Below are 15,975 nucleotides of genomic sequence, written 5' to 3'. Positions count from 1 at the left end.
GTTTGGTTTGTGTGAAGCATATTGCCTGGCCACATGTTAAAATTGATTCTGTCTTAAGTGGAGGTTGACTTCTCTTCCCCTTCTCCAAGCTTGTACTGGGCCTCATGTCCCTTGTCCCTTTGGCCATATGACCTTATTATGGTCAGCAGCCTAGGAACTTGTCTATATTATTTGGTCATCTTCCAGTAGATACACCAACTCTTCCTTTTATAAAATTCACCCCCTCTGCTAAGTAGAACTATCTCTAACCTGAAGGATGCTCTGAAAAATGAAAAATCCAGGAACTATGACTCCACCCTCAAATCTCTAACTTACTACTTACGTACTTACTTACTACTATTTAGAATTAAAATAGTTTTATTTTTTTTTAATATTTTATTTATTTATTCGTGAGAGACCCAGAGAGAGACAGAGGCGGTGAGAGAAGCAGGCTCCATGCAAGGAACCCGATGCGGGACTCAATTCCGGGACTCCGGGATCATGCCCTGAGCCAAAGGCAGATGCTCAACCACTGAGCCACCCAGGTTTCCCTTAAAATAGCTTTAATATTCAGAAACAACATCAAAAAAAGAAAAGGTGGCTTTCTAATATGGGACATTGTAGGGTTTACTAAGTTTGCATCAGAATCCATCCCTAGGGCAGCCCCGGTGGCCCAGCGGTTTAGTGCTACCTTTGGCCCAGGGTATGATCCTGGAGACCCAGGATCAAGTCCCACGTCAGGCTCCCTGCATGGAGCCTGCTTCTCCCTCTGCTTGTCTGTCTGTCTCTCTCTCTCTCTCTCTCTCATGAGTAAATAAATAAAATCTTAAAAAAAAAAAAAAAAAAAGAATCCATCCCTTTTCTGAGTAAAGAAGTTTCAGATAAATACCCAGTGGTAGTAGAAACTACACAAAGGTATTAACCCTAATATAAGAATGGATACAAATGCAATTAGATGCAGTGAGTGGATGTGATTCCCAGAGTTTTCTGAGCACAGTCTACAATTTCAGGTCCTTAAACTGTGACAGAGCCCTACTGAACTTGGTTCTAGACCTGCTTAATGTAGCTCAACCCATAAGCATTTACATGTAAACAGAAAATAATGACAAAAGCAGCCCATTATGTCTTGGGTATGATGAGAACCTTTGTTCTCCTTATGCATATTTAAAGAGGCAGAGTAAAAACAGATGTGCAGAAAATACAGTAAAGGCACTGGGCCTCCCTCTTGTAGGGGTGAATCAGTTCCCCTCCATGAGTGTTACAGCTCAGACATGTTGGAAGCTGACTGTGCAGCTTGCCCCTCATGGGTCCAGGTCCGGCTTGGTGCAGCTCTGATCTGGTGTGACTGTCCTGCCTCTCAGCTCTGTGTTACTGGAATAGAAAGTCTTCTTTAGCTGTTCCTTTCCTCCTTCCTTAGGAGTTTTTTCTTCTTAAAATATGCTAATTGGAAAAAAAAAAAAAACTGGAAGTTTATAAAGAGTCAGATTTCTGTCCTCTCTTTTCCAACCCCACTTTTCTTTTGGTGCCTATCTTCATGCTTTTTCCCTATTTTTTGATTTGTGTGTTCCCAGAAGAAAAAGGAAGATGAATTGGATGGGAAGAGGAGAAAGGAGGGTGTGAATCTAGTGATTCCATTTGTTCCCTCGGCTGATAACTCCAATCTCTCCGCTGACGGGGACGACTCCTTCATTAGCGTGGACTCAGCCATGCCCAGCCCTTTCAGTGAGGTGAGGTTCCTTTTAGATGCCTTCATGCCATCAGTGGAGAACATGTTCTAACCTCATAGCCTTTGCTTCTCCTGGAGTTCTCCTGCCTTGGGGAAGGGGGCTGCACATGGAATCCATAAGGAGAAAGGGAAATGAGGACAGGCTGGCTTCTCTGAAGCCAAAGCAGGGGATCCCACCCTCTGGAATGAAGCCAACCAGGAGAAGGAAATAGTGATGCAGCCTGAGAAGCACGTTCTCACATGGGTATGAGGGGCATGGGCTATGGGCATTAGGAATGGTGGTGATCTTAACCCTTCCTCCTCCAGATCTCCATCAGCAGTGAGCTACACACTGGCTCTATCCCCCCCGACGAGAGCAGCAGTGATATGCTGGTCATTGTGGATGACCCAGCCTCCTCAGCCCCCCAGTCTCGGGCCACCAACTCTCCTGCTTCCATAACGGGCTCTGTTTCAGACACCGTGAATGGTGAGTGGCTCTGTGGTCTCGTACAGTTTGGGCCTGGTCCACTGCCTCGGGAGTAGCATAGATGAAGTCCTAATTCCTTTTAAGATCATGGATTTTTTTTTTTTCTACTGTCTGTAAAGAAGGGTGGAGGGGAGTAAAGAGGAGAATTGATAGGCTTATTCTTTCAGTAGTCCTGTCAAGTGAAAAGGAGAAACAAATTTATAAAGATTTCAAACTTTGTTTTCTAGTCAGCACTATCTTTCATATTTCACCTTTATTTTTGCTAGTTTTTAATTAAAATTTGCTTCTCTGGGCTTTTCCTCACTTTGTTCTTTGGGGCCCAGTGTTGCTACTATTTCTTGAGGCCCTCTAGCTTTAAAACTTGGGAGTAATTTGACTCTTCAGGGCAGGAGCTCATTGAAATACACAGGTAAATTACAGGCAGCACACCCCTGGGGTTCATTTAGCAATGAACCAGTTGAAAGAACAAATTTAGGAGTAATGGAACCACTCTTCTAGAATGAAAAGCAGCTTAAGGAGTCAGGCTGTTTGAGCTGTTCAGAATTCTTACTAACTTTGTGGCTCCCTCCCTGGGAGTCCTGAAACACCCCTAGAGCCAGTCTTCCCTGTCTGGGGAAGATTCTGTTAACATGTGAAGAGATTGACTTTTCTTTTCCCTCTTGGCCCATTTGTTCCCACAGGAATTTCCATTCAGGAAATGCCAGCCGCAGGACGTGGTCACTCAGCTCGAAGCCGAGGCCGCCCCAAAGGTTCAGGAAGCACAGCCAAAGGAGCAGGGAAAGGCCGAAGCCGGAAGTCCACTGCAGGCAGCGCTGCCGCAATGGCAGGAGCCAAAGCAGGGGCTGCAGCAGCCTCCGCCGCCGCCTATGCTGCATACGGGTACAATGTGTCTAAAGGTGCGGAGGCCCAAGGGGGCATGGGTGAGCTGCAGGCTCCATTCTGATGGGGACAGTCTGGAAGTTCTGTGGCGTGTTCTGCCCAGAGAGCAGGTAGGGCACGCGCTAGGCTAGGAAGCTCCTTCCCAGAGGCCACATTGGATTCTGCTTGTGTGCTGAGCACTCCTGCCCTTGCGCTTGTGACTTAGTATAGTTTCACCATCAAAGTAGAAGTAGCGATGAAAAAAGAGCTGAATTTCTGGACTGCACTACTTTAAACAATCACATCTCTTCCTGCTTAGAGAACTGATGTTTTTTTTCCAAGATATGCATTTCAGTAATTATATTTCAGTAATCCAGGCTAGCATAGTCGATATTTACCATCACCTGTGCTGTGTGCGGAAGAGTAGAACACATGGACCCCACTCTGGAGTGTGTAATAGAAGTGAGAAGGGGGAGCTGTCAGTATTCGTATACTGAATGACAGAAGAGGGGAGGCCTTAATTGGAGGCCTGAATTGTAGCTGTAGCTCAGCAGACAGAGAAACCATGGACCTGAAGATAAAGTAATTCAGGCTATAATTCAGAAAGAAGGAGAAGGATGACAAAGGATTGGGTATATCTGGGGTCACCAAGCAGGTCGGTCAGGCTGTGCTCTAGAGGAGTAGTAGGAGTCAAGAATGGAAAGACAGGGCAGGACCTGATGGACAAGAGCTTATCAGGTGTGTGATGAGGGGCTCTGGAAAGTTTGAGAGGGGAGGTGGCTGTGAGCATGACATATGGAGGATGATTATAAGCGTAGCCTGTAGGAGAACTGCGAGTGGTAAGAAGGGGAGCACCATTTACTGATCTCTTTCCACATTGACAGCCTGGGCTTGGTATTTAGCTGATAGTGGTGTGTAGCAGGTATGCTCATTACTGGATAGAAAGTGTTTAGTAAGGGTTAGTCCCTCTCCCCTTCCTCCTGTGGCAGGAATCTTGGCTTTCATTTATTCATTCAACAAATATGAGGTATAATAGCTGTGTACAGCATTTCTTAACCTTTAGTCAGCTCTTCACATCCTTGAAAAACAATCACACCAGCAGTCAAGGCTGCTGTGGCAGGGTCTCGCCCGAGGACGGGCAGAGCAAGACACCCATCAGGCTTTCTCCTGGAAATCTGGTCTAAGAAGGGGCAGGAGGGGTGAAGGAGGCAACAGGGGCAGAGTGTCACAAGAAAAATCCACGATGCTTGGTAACTGGGAATGGAAAAGCCAGGGAAGGCACTGATTCAGAGATGGGAAGAGAGAGTTTGTGCCCACTAAGTGGTTAGTATGTTTCTTCAGGAAAGTCAAACCAGTCTGCAAGAAACAGTTGAAGCATATTAGACAGTGTTTATCAGGTATCAGTGGATTTGGCTTTTACAAGGAAGAAAGAGTTGTCACCCTGGGAGCCATTACTATGGAGCAGTTTGAACTGGATCTTTGACACAGCAGAGCTTGGGGAATAGAGGACATCTTGTGAAGTGAAGGAGGAGGTAGCTGGGACATCTGGGTATCTCAGCCATTGAACATCTGCCTTTGGCTCGGGACATGATCCCTGGGTCTGGAGATCAAGTTCCACATCGGGCTCCCTGCAGGGAGCCTGCTTCTCCCTCTGCCTGTGTCTCTCCCTCTCTCTGTGTGTCTCTCATGAATAAATAAATAAAATCTTAAAAAAAAAAAAAAGGAGGTAGCTAATCACAAGTGGTATCTCAAGAAGGAAGAAGGAACACGTAAGAAAATACATTAGTGCCTAAGAAGATACACACCATCCTGCAGCCCTGGCTTCCCCATGTTATATAACAGTGTGCTCTGTCCTTGAGCACCAGCATGACATCTTTCTCCTTGTGGCTGAGGTGATGGGAAGAAGGCTGGGTAGGTATCGTTTTTCCCTGAAAAACACATCCCTCTTACAGAAAAGACAGTTGATAAGGGAACAAGCAAATGTACTAAGATGAAGTTGGCAAGGAATGGGAGGGGTTCCCCACAACCTCCCCTCCATCCCAGACTCCAGTAACCAAGGTCAGGCATTGGGGTGACTCAGACAGGCCTGATGCTTATACTCTTCTCTTTCTCCAAACCAACAGGAATCTCTGCCAGCAGTCCTCTGCAGACGTCTCTTGTTCGGCCTGCTGGCCTTGCTGACTTTGGACCTTCAAGCGCCTCTTCTCCCTTGAGTTCCCCTTTGAGCAAAGGAAATAATGTTCCTGGGACTCCCAAGAGCCTCCACTTGACCAGCAGCCTAGCCCCAGACTCCCTGGTCCGAAAACAGGGCAAAGGCACCAACCCCTCTGGAGGACGATAACCACCTGGATCCTCTAGCTTCCTTCAACCAAACCAGGGGCTAGTGTCCTGGCCTACAAATGGTCTTTGGATGGCTTGCCCAGTGCAGCATCTTACATCCCATGTCAGAGGGCTGAGATGACCAGTTGCAGCAAGGGAAGGACAAGCAGGTGGTCGGTGTGAGCACTTTTTTCACCTGTGTCTCAAGAGGAATGCTTTGGGGGACCTATTAGGAAGAAGGCCCAAGAACAGAGATCAGCCTTGCAGCATCTCAAGTGAGCTTGACAGCCACATCTTAAACCTCGCACTGGGAAAGGGGCTGACAGAGACCCCCCCTTTAGATGCTCAGGCACACAGTCTCTATCCCCATTCTACTCTTGGGCTCTGGCCATGTCCCTTGCAGAGGTTCTGCAAGTGCTGTGGAGAACTTTCCACAGTGGAGACATCTCTTTAGGGCTGTGATTTCCTGTAGAGCTAGGAAGGGAGGAAATCATGTATCTGGCATCCTCGGTCTTTGGGCAGCTCCCCAAGTCTCCAGACCCCATTTGCCAGAGTATCAGCACTGAAGAGATCAGTGAGCACGAGAAGGTTAGTGGCTTGTGAGGGTGACAGAGGCTAGAGGAGGTATGCCTGGAGGCACTTGTTTTCCCAGCATTTCCTCCTGTCCTGCATGGTTCACGCCAGAGAACCTTCAGGTCCCACCAGCAACCATAGCAGCAAGCTTCCACCCCGGGACTCCCAGAAGCCAGTTAAGAGACCAGGAGCCACCTCAATCAGCAGGACATCCTCACTGCCCCTCTTGCAGACTCCCCTTGCCCTTCCTGAATGCACAGTCTCCCCACCCCTGCCCTTCGGCCCCCTGCTTGGCTGTATGCACTGTCTGTATTGCACTGAGAAAGGAAGGGAAGCAGAAGTGAGGCAGAGAGGATGGAGAAAGGGGAAAGCTCAGCACCGACCCTCCCAGCCCCAGCACCACCCGCCTGAGCTTGCTTCCCCACCCCCGAGAGAGGCACAGGGTGGTGGTTGCATGGGAGGTGTGTCTACCTGCCCCCAGCCTGATGTCCCTGGTGGAGCAGGTGCTTCTGGGCAGGCCAGCCTCTAATTTGCACACCTGAAAATCGCGGAATTGAGTTTAGACAGATTGATTTTTAAAACTTTTTTTTTTTTTTTTTTTTTGGAGTAGGGGTGGTAGGGGAATCATTTAATTTAAATCATTAAGATTCCCCTGCCCAAACCCAGACTCTTGTGTACAGATGCTATTTAGAGGGAATCAGAAAAATGCCAAGCCTTTTTTCTCTTTGAATGTGCTGTCTATTTTTATAACTGAACTTGTACATATGTATAAAGAGAGACACATCTTTCTTTTACTAACTGGAGAAAAGAATCTTAAATAAAATGGAGTGAGATAATTTTATGTAAATCAGGGTGTCTGTGGTCTTTGCAGCTGCCTCTCGGGGACATAGTAGGGTTCTTACAGGAATGTGGCAGGGTAAAGTGGAAACAGCCCCCACATCATTCCTGTGGTGAGAGGACCAGTCGTCATTGGGACGAGGAGCGCTCCGTGGGCATTTCCTCGGTGGCATTTTTAATTGGGTTTAGGATTTTGCCTGTAGCCATCAGAGAAGAGATCTGACCAGTGCCTGGCAAGCCAAGGCCAAAGCCCTGGGGGTGTGAACTCATTTTGATGACTCAGGACCTAGACCCTAAGACGCTGGTGAGGATGGCTTGGCCTGGCCTATCGTCAGGATAGTTTTATAGGGTAATCTATTTAAGACTGACAGGCTCTTTCTCCAAAAACCACAAGTGAGAGATGATCCTGGCAATGTGTAATGTATCAGATCCCCAACTAATAGGAACTAGTTTGGTCCCAATTTCTAAAACTGTGGTGTGTGTACACAAATGTGTGTATAAATGCCAGAAACCAGCCCCTTGGCAGTTCTGGTACACTACACTGTGGGTCAGTTAAGGCAGCGGAAACGCACAAACTGAATGGAATTTAGTGTTCGCAAAGTTAGCTAGGCTTGTAAGAATCATGAACGAAAATAGTGAAATGTGTTGCAATGATTCCAAAGACATCCACACTTTGTAAACTTAGCTGTCCCATCATTTGGTAAAAGAGCAGGTTCCCAGCCTAGACTGGCAGTTGGTGTTTCTCTGATTGAGTGAAAACACATACTCTTGCGTCACCTTTGAGCAGGGCTCGTGCTGTTCCCAAGTGTGCTGGCTGCATGGCCTCGCGAGCCTTGGCTCACCCCGTATACCCTTGATTGGAGTGGGCTGGCTCCTGAGTAGTGGCTGCTCATCCAGTCACAGGGTCAGCCTTTTCTTCATTTTGTTGATCTCTGGTAGCATTGTCCTGTACACTGGGTCTTGTTTTCCCTGCTGGTAAACTTGACCAAGGCCTCACACAGAACAGACCAATGCCAGTTTCCCAGTTAACCATGCTTTCTTATCATCGCCACTGTGCTTGTAGTCACAACAAGCCCACTAGGATGGGTTCTCTCCAGTGCTCATTACTCAGCATGGCCCCCAGTGACATTCCTGCTGGAGCCTTGCCACAGTTGGCAGTGGCCACCTCTCTGAAGATCTGACAACTCGGCCTCTCTCAGTTTTGTCCAGATGTGGGTAGGTTAATGCCCCTGCCTGAAAAGCATGTTAAGTTTTGCATCAGAGACCTCTAGTCTTCTTGGTCCCCAAACATACCATCATACTCCCTTTCACCCATTTTTAATCCAGTCCCTGAAGAAACAGCTAACATTTCATAAAGAGAAACGCTCACAGCCCTAATGTTCCTCCTCACCTGTCCCTTCCCTGAGGATAGATGAATGGGACTTGAATCTTAAAAGTGAAGGCTGCAAGCTCATTAACCAGTCCCCAAGTTATGAGTCAGACTGTCTACCCACTTTCTGAAGACTTGACCATCTCCCCTATGAGAGAGCCCAGCTTTCTTAGGAATGTGGGAGCCAGTCCCCAAAGGCCAGGGAGGGCTCCTGCCTGCTAAGGGAAGTGTCCCTCAGGAAGCCTAGAAGCCCGGGCCTTAGAATGCGGCTCTGGCCTGGATCACATCAAGGGCTGTCCTTTGGCCAGGGTGACCTTGGCACATGAGCCAACCGTGGAGACTGTAGGTAAGTGAATTTTGAGACTGTGGGTCTCATGCAGCCCTACATGCAGCCCTGGAAATTCAGGGTCTGTGGTGGGCTTACAATCCGCTTTCTATGCATAGGGGTTTGTTAAGGCACCCAAGACTCGGGACATGCACCAGGGCTTGCTTGTGTCTGTGTGGTCCTGAGGTTGGGCTGGGCAGAAAGCAGGGCAATGCAGACTGAGCATCGAGCTGGGTTCTTATGCACAGCTTTGTCCTAGTGTTTGCCAGCATGTTCCATCTATAGAGCCTTGCTGGCTTGCAGGTACAATCCACACCCCTCACCTATGCCCCTCACAGCAGGCCATCTGTCAATAGCAGATCTTCCCAGGGGCAGCTGGCTGGCTCAGTCTGAAGAACATGTGACTCTTGATCTTGGAGTTGTGAGTTCAAGCCCCATGTTGGGTGGAAAGATTTTTTTTTTTAAATCTCCTTAGCTCCCATCAATGCCAAACTAGGAGGTGAGGTGAGATTAGCAGGTTATAGTTGATTTCAAGTTTTAGAGATCCTGAGATGTACCTCAGGGGCTGCTGTGAATGAGGAGCATAGTCACCCAAAATAATCAGCACAGTTCTGCTTTTACTGCCAGGCAAAGATTTTTGTGTGGAGTTCAACTGTAGGGAAAGAAGAAATTGAAACCCGAATCCTCCTTTAAGGCAATATTTCTCAAATTTAATAAGCATGAGTCACCTTGGAATCTTGAAGACTGAGTTTTTAGAAGGTCCAGCGTGAGACTGCACTTCTAACACCCAGGTGCTAGCCATGCTGCTAGTCCTTGGACCACACCTGGAATAACAAGGCCTTAGAGCACCACCCCTCCAGCCCTGCCAGTCTGAGGAAACCACCTCTGTTTATATGTCCCCACCCCAGCCAGGAGACCCTGTGCAGGAAATACAACTTAATTTTTTCCCTTATTCCACTTAATCCATCTGATGACAGAAAGTGAAAGCCCAGTATTTCCAGGAAATGTTGGTCCCCATATGTATTTTCTCAGGGTTTTTTGTTTTTTCATTTTAAAACTAAATTCATTATTTTTACCATCACCCTTCCCCTCTGGGTAGCACCTCTGTTAGACGTACTAGGTATGATAGATCTCTGATCTGCTTTTACTCTGTCCAGTGTGGCTTCTGCCAAGATCCAGCCTCCTTAGGTTGCTGGCAGTCACTGGAGGGTCTGCGATCCCTAGACTCACTTATTGTGCTGCCTATCTTCTTGTCATGGCCACCAGAATCCCCCAGGGTCAGTTAACTTCCTTAGCTCACTGCTAAGCCCTTCTCAAGGGCGTGCAGAAATTTGGCTGCTCCTCTAGCTTCTCAGAGACTACTGGCTGTGGGAAGCCATGGAGCTTGGGAAGCAGCCGTGGTCAGTGATGTCTGCCCTCTGGCATTTGCACGATGCTCCTTCAAACCACTCATATAGAAAAGGTGTGTGGAGGGCAGGGTCTGTTCTAAAGAAAGCAGGGCCTCTGGCTGTCCTAAAACCATGCACCTGTGTATTTGCTCTATGGTAGCAAATGGTGCTGGGAAAGGCTGCTGCGTGGAGACTCCTGAGGACTGGTGGTAGGAGCTTGGGCTCAGTCCTCACAGAAAGAACCCACTCATTTGTCACCTTGAAAGTGTTTGGGACAAGCAGTGCCAGGCCTGGGCTATGGAAATACCAATCCCAGGTAGCAGTCACCCGGCTGGGTTTAAAAGGCGGAAGGAGGGATGCCTGGGTGGCTCAGCGGTTGAGCATCTGCCTTCGGCTCAGGGCGTGATCCTGAAGTCCTGGGATCGAGTCCCTGCATCGGGGACTGCATGGAGCCTGCTTCTCCCTCTGCCTGTGTCACTACCTCTTTGTGTCTCTCATGAATAAATAAATAAAGCCTTTAAAAGGGGGCGGGGGGGGGGGGGGCAGCCCCGGTGGCGCAGTGGTTTAGCGCCGCCTGCAGCCCAGGATGTGATCCTGGAGACCGGGGATCGAGTCCCACATCGGGCTCCTTGCATGGAGCCTGCTTCTCCCTCTGCCTGTGTCTCTGCCTCTCTCTCTCTCTCTCTCTCTCTGTGTGTGTTTCTCATTAATAAATAAATCTTAAAGAAAAAAAAAGATGTATCGGGGATCCCTGGTGGCTCAGCGGTTTAGTGCCTGCCTTTGGTCTGGGGTGTGATCCTGGAGTCCCTGGATCGAGTCCCACATCGGGCTCCCTGCATGGAGCCTGCTTCTCCCTCTGCCTGTGTCTCTGCCCCCCCCCTCTCTCTCTCTGTCTCTCATGAATGAATAAATAAAATCTTAAAAAAAAAAAAAAGACGTATCCCACATCTCTCACTGAGTCTATGGTTCCTAGTTCCTGGCACCTTGGGTGAGAGAAACAAGGATTCCAGAGAGAGAGGCTCCCCAACTCTTTCCTTCGTCTTAGAGAAGTAAGAGTTTCTTCCCAAAAGGCAGAGGAATGTGCTCCTGTGAGCAGCCCTGCAGGGCCTATGCCTCTGCTCCTCCCTGTGGGATTTCTTTGTCTTGGGACCCAAAGCTCAAGAATGAACGCTGGGCCCCAGGTGCTGGAGTGGGCTCTCTGGGTCTGACCTGGACTGGACATTAGGCTGTAGGAGCCTCCCAAGGCGAAGAGGACTAAAGTCACAGGAGACAGTGGCGAGTTTCCGAAGCTTCCCCATCCCCAGCTGGTGACCCCCGAGAGCAGCTCCATGGGAGAAGATCCAGGAGCATTCTGAACGTCTTACCTCCTCCACCACGGTCACACAAAGCCCACCCTGAATCAGGCCCATCTGTGGCTGTTCCTTCTACCAGACAAGAGAGAAGGGGCTCCCTTCCCATTTCCCAGTGAGGGGTCCTGGAAGACCCTGGGCGGGTCTGTACCTTGTACCCTTGAAGTCCTGGTGCCACCTGCCTGGGAATGTCTGAGGAAGACGGAGAGAGGAGGGCTCAAATCCAATGGCTTGCTGGGGCCTTGTGGCTTCAGTGGTCTCAGTTTGCCCTCAGCCAAATGGATTTCAAAAGACCCACATAAATTCTGTTACCCACAATCTTTCCGAATAGCTAAGTCTTTCAGAGAGCTGTCATTTAACCCTTTGAAGAACTCTAAGAGATTTTAGGAATGTCACAGCTTAAACACATCATACTAAACATATCTTAGCATTTAAGTCTATTTTCAACAGGACCTGTGCTCCATCACTATTTTTATGCCAATATGAGGTAGCCCTCCCTCTTCTACTTTACTTTTTCCAAATTCTGGGGGGCGTGGAAACATTTTTACCTAATCTGGAACTTTTGAACCAATGAAAAGCACTTAACCAACTAGGAACAGCTCTGCCAAGGAGTCTAGTCAATAGATTGGTGGCAAAAAATAAAAAATAAAAAAATAGATTGGTGGCATGCTCACTCTCAGAAGGCAATCTGAAAGTTCTATAAGCAAAGGGAGTCCATCATCCAAGATTAGGGAGAACAAGGAAAATGAAATGGGTGATCTCAAAGGCCGGTGTCATTGAACCTGATCTCCTGATCTCCTCCACTACCCTGTGCTTCATCTATATGGGAACAGCCTCATCATCCCTAAGGACTAGTCGCAGATGTCCACTGGTTAAACCATAAATCCTCTGGCCAAATAATATCATTGCTTACATTGGTTAGGATAGAAAACACTGGCATAACTGAGACCCCAAAATACAATGGCTCAAATAAGTTATAAATCCATATTTCTCTTACATAACAGTTGAATTCATATCTGTTGCACATAATCATTTAAAGTCCCAGGTTCCGGGATCCCTGGGTGGCGCAGCGGTTTGGTGCCTGCCTTTGGCCCGGGGAGCGATCCTGGAGACCCCGGGATCGAGTCCCACATCGGGCTCCCGGTGCATGGAGCCTGCTTCTCCCTCTGCCTGTGTGTCTGCCTCTCTCTCTCTGTGTGTGACTATCATAAATAAATAAATAAAAATTAAAAAAAAATAAAAATTAAGTCCCAGGTTCCTTTCATCCTGTTTCCTGTCACCTCCATGCGTTGTCCTCATCTGCATGGTCAATGCTGGTTTGCAAAAACATAGGAAGAGGAAAGGGCTCGGGAGGGGGCTTACCAGCTGCCTTAGGAGTTAGACCCTTAAGTGGCTTTACAGCACTTTGGTGGCTCACATTCTCAGAACAAGCTTTAGACGCAAAGACCACCCAACTGCTGCAAAGGAGGCTGCTGTACAATAACAGAAGAAGAGAGCAGATGTGGATGGATAGCTGTTGGTCTTGGGCACAATACTCCAAAGGAAAATGAAAAAACCACTTATTCAGCTTTCTTTATTTGTGTTAATTTATTTATTGATGAGAGACCCACACACAGAGAGAGAGAGAGAGAGAGAGAGAGAGAGAGGCACAGGCAGAGGGAGAAGCAGGCTCCAGGCAGGGAGCCCAACGCGGGACTCGATCCCGGGTCTCCAGGATCACACCCTGGGCTGCAGGCGGCGCTAAACTGCTGAGCACCCCGGGCTACCCTCAAGCTCTATTTATTAACCATCTTATATATGCCGGACCCTCTACGTGCATAGAAACTGCACACACACGCAAATGTTAATAATCATATAGGGAAATGTTCAGCCTCAATAGTCAAAGAAATCCAAAATAAAACGATGAGATTCCAAGTTTTTCTTATCAGAATGGTAAGATTTGTTTTTTCTTTTTTTTAGATTTATTTTTTTAAAGATTTTATTTATCAGAGAGAGAGAACAAGCAGGGGAGGGAGGGGTAGAGGGAGAGAGAGAGAAGCAGGCTCCCCACCAAGCAGGGAGCCCTGTACAGGACTTGATCCCAGGACTCTAAGATCATGACCTGAGCTGAAGGCCAACGTTTAACCGACTAAGCCACCCAGGCACTCCTTGGGATTGATTATTTGAGAGAGAGAGAGAGAGACTGCTCAAGGCACAGGGTGGTTGGAGGTAGGGGCAGAGAGAGAGAGAGAATCTCAAGCTAACCCCCTGCTGAGTGCAGATTCCCCACTCAGGGCTCAGTGCAGGACTCCATCTCACAACCCTGAGATTACAACCAACGCCAAAATCAAGAATTGGACATTTAACTGACTAAGCCACCCAGGTACCCCTGAGATTTTTAACAACACTTGTAAGAGTTGGGGAAGATACAAGAAAATGGGCCTTCTCACAAATTCCTGGTATAATCAGAGGCTGATTTACTGTGAGATATTGTAGTTTAAGCTTCAAAGCTTACCTCACTTTGTAGGGGCCTCCTTTGCACAGATGCCACGGAACACTGCTTCAGTCTAGGGGAACCCCTCGGCTTTGGAGGAGGTAGTCCTGGGGCTATTCTTCAACCTCTAGTGAAACTCTGCCCTTGGCCTTCATCCAGTGTTCAGATCCATTGTTAACCCCAAGGAGAGTGATCAGAACAAGACACTATTCCACCTTGACCTGGGCTTCACAGCCAATAAGATCTCCAGGAACTGGCATGGTGGGGGGCACCAGACCAGTAAGGCCTTGGCTGGCTGGACCATGGGAAACCATGGTTACTGAGATCAGTGAGTAATGCCTAGCCCGAACAGGCATCTTGGAGGAACTTACAGAGGTAGCCATGGGATGCTTTCCAAAACGATCAATTAAAAAAATGTATATTAAACATTTACAGGGTCCCTGGATGGCTGAGTCAGAGGAGCCTAGTGCCTTTAGTGGATCTCTCAGTCCTGAGTTCAAGCCTGATTTTGGCGTAGAGATTACTTAAATAATTTTTTTTAAAGACATTTTCTGGGGCACTTGGGTGGCTCAGTCCATTAAAATGTCTGCCTTTGGCTCAGGTCATGTCCTAGGGTCCTGGGATCCAGCCTGGAGTCAGGCTCCCTATTCAGCAGGGACTGCTTCTCCCTTTCCCTCTGCTCCTCTCCCCACTCATGCTCTCTCACTCTGTCTTGCTCTTGCTCTCTCCTTCTCTCAAATATAGTCTTTTAAAAAAGCAGGGGGGGAATCCCTGGGTGGCTCCGCTGTTTAGCGCCTGCCTTTGGCCCAGGGCGTGATCCTGGAGTCCCGGGATCGAGTCCCGCGTCGGGCTCCCAGCATGGAGCCTGCTTCTCCTTCTGCCTGTGTCTCTGCCTCTCTCTCTCTCTCTATGTCTATGAATAAATAATAAATAAAATCTTTAAAAAGAATAAAAATAAAAAAATTTTTAAAAGACATGTTCTTCTTTTTCTTTCTATAGAAAGGGCAATTGCAGTATCATCATTGCTTGAAAAGACAATCAAAGAGTGTGCAACCCTCCACACCCACTAGAATGACTATAATTAAAAAGACTTGGGACTCCTGGGTGACTCAGCGGTTAAGCGTCTGCCTTTGGCTCAGGGCCTGATCCCAGATTCCCAGGATCGAGACCCACATCGGGCTCCTTGCAACCTGCTTCTCCTCCCTCTGCCTCTCTTTCTGTGTCTTTCATGAATAAATAAATAAAATCTTTAAAAATAAATAAATATATATATAAATAGACCTATAATAACAAGTGTTGATGAAGATGTGGAGAAATCAGAATCCTTCATTGCAGGAGGTAACATAAAATGCCACATGTTCCTTGGAAAACAGTTTGGCAGTTCCTGAAAAAGTTCAACATAGAGTTTCTGTGATGGTTGGTTTTATGTATCAATTTGACTGGGCCACAGAGTACCCAGACATTTGGTCAAACATTGTTCTGGGTGTTTCTGTGAGGGTGTTTTTTTGGATGAGCTGAACATTTAAGTCCATAGACTGAGTAAAGCAGACTGCCCTCATTCAGTAGATGGGCCTCATTCAATCAATTGCAGGCCTGAATAGAACAGTAAGTCTCACCCTCCCTCCAGTAAGAGAGAATTAGTCCTGCCTGCCTGCCTTTGAACTAGAATGTTGGCTTTCTCCTGCATTCAGTGGAACTGAAACATTAACTCCTCCTGCCAGCTCTCAGATCTAACTACACCATCAGCTCTCCTGGGTCCCCAGCTGACTGGCTCATGGCTCATCCTGCAGATCTTGAGATTTGTCAGCTTTCATTATCATATGAGCCAATTATGCTAGATCTATCTTATCTATCTGTATGTTAATCTATTACACAGATCAAGAGACCTATTAGTTCTGTATCTTTGAAAAGCCCTAATAATGTGACCTGGGAATTCCATTCCTCCATATAGTCCCAAGAGAAATGAAACCCATTTCATACAAAACCTGTACACAAAAGTTCACAGCAGCATTATTCATAGTCAAAAAGTAGAAACAACTCGGGGCACATGGGTGGCTCAGTCTGTGAAGCGTCTGCCCTCAGCTCAGGTCATAATCTCAGGATCCTGGGAATCCAGCCTCCAGTGGGGCTCCCTGCTCAGCAGGGAGTCTGCTTCTCTCTCCCTCTGCCCCCTCCCCCTTCTTGTGCTCCTTCTTCTCTCAAATAAATAAGTAAAATCTTAGGAAAAAAAAAAATGTGGAGCAGCCTGGGTGGCTCAGTGGTTTAGTGCTGCCTTCAGCCCGGGGTGTGATCCTGGAGACCCAGGATTGAGTC

General features: G+C 47.7%; 1 protein-coding gene across 1 annotated transcript in view; it reads left to right on the top strand.

Annotated features, from left to right (window-relative positions):
* INO80 (INO80 complex ATPase subunit) overlaps window positions 1-6,768 on the top strand; it is a 129,802-nt gene extending 123,034 nt beyond the window's left edge. The window contains exons 33-36 of the mRNA XM_077880663.1: window positions 1,551-1,706; window positions 2,012-2,171; window positions 2,852-3,067; window positions 5,153-6,768. Of these exons, the coding sequence (XP_077736789.1) occupies window positions 1,551-1,706; window positions 2,012-2,171; window positions 2,852-3,067; window positions 5,153-5,370 (750 nt within the window). The 3' untranslated portion in view covers window positions 5,371-6,768. The remainder of the gene's footprint in view (window positions 1-1,550; window positions 1,707-2,011; window positions 2,172-2,851; window positions 3,068-5,152) is intronic.
* Window positions 6,769-15,975: the final 9,207 nt, after the last annotated feature.

Source organism: Canis aureus, chromosome 32, assembly GCF_053574225.1.
Source record: "Canis aureus isolate CA01 chromosome 32, VMU_Caureus_v.1.0, whole genome shotgun sequence".
Classification (NCBI taxonomy): domain Eukaryota; kingdom Metazoa; phylum Chordata; class Mammalia; order Carnivora; family Canidae; genus Canis; species Canis aureus.
The sequence above is the reverse complement of the archived record's forward strand: the minus strand, read 5'-3'. Positions and strand labels throughout refer to the sequence as shown.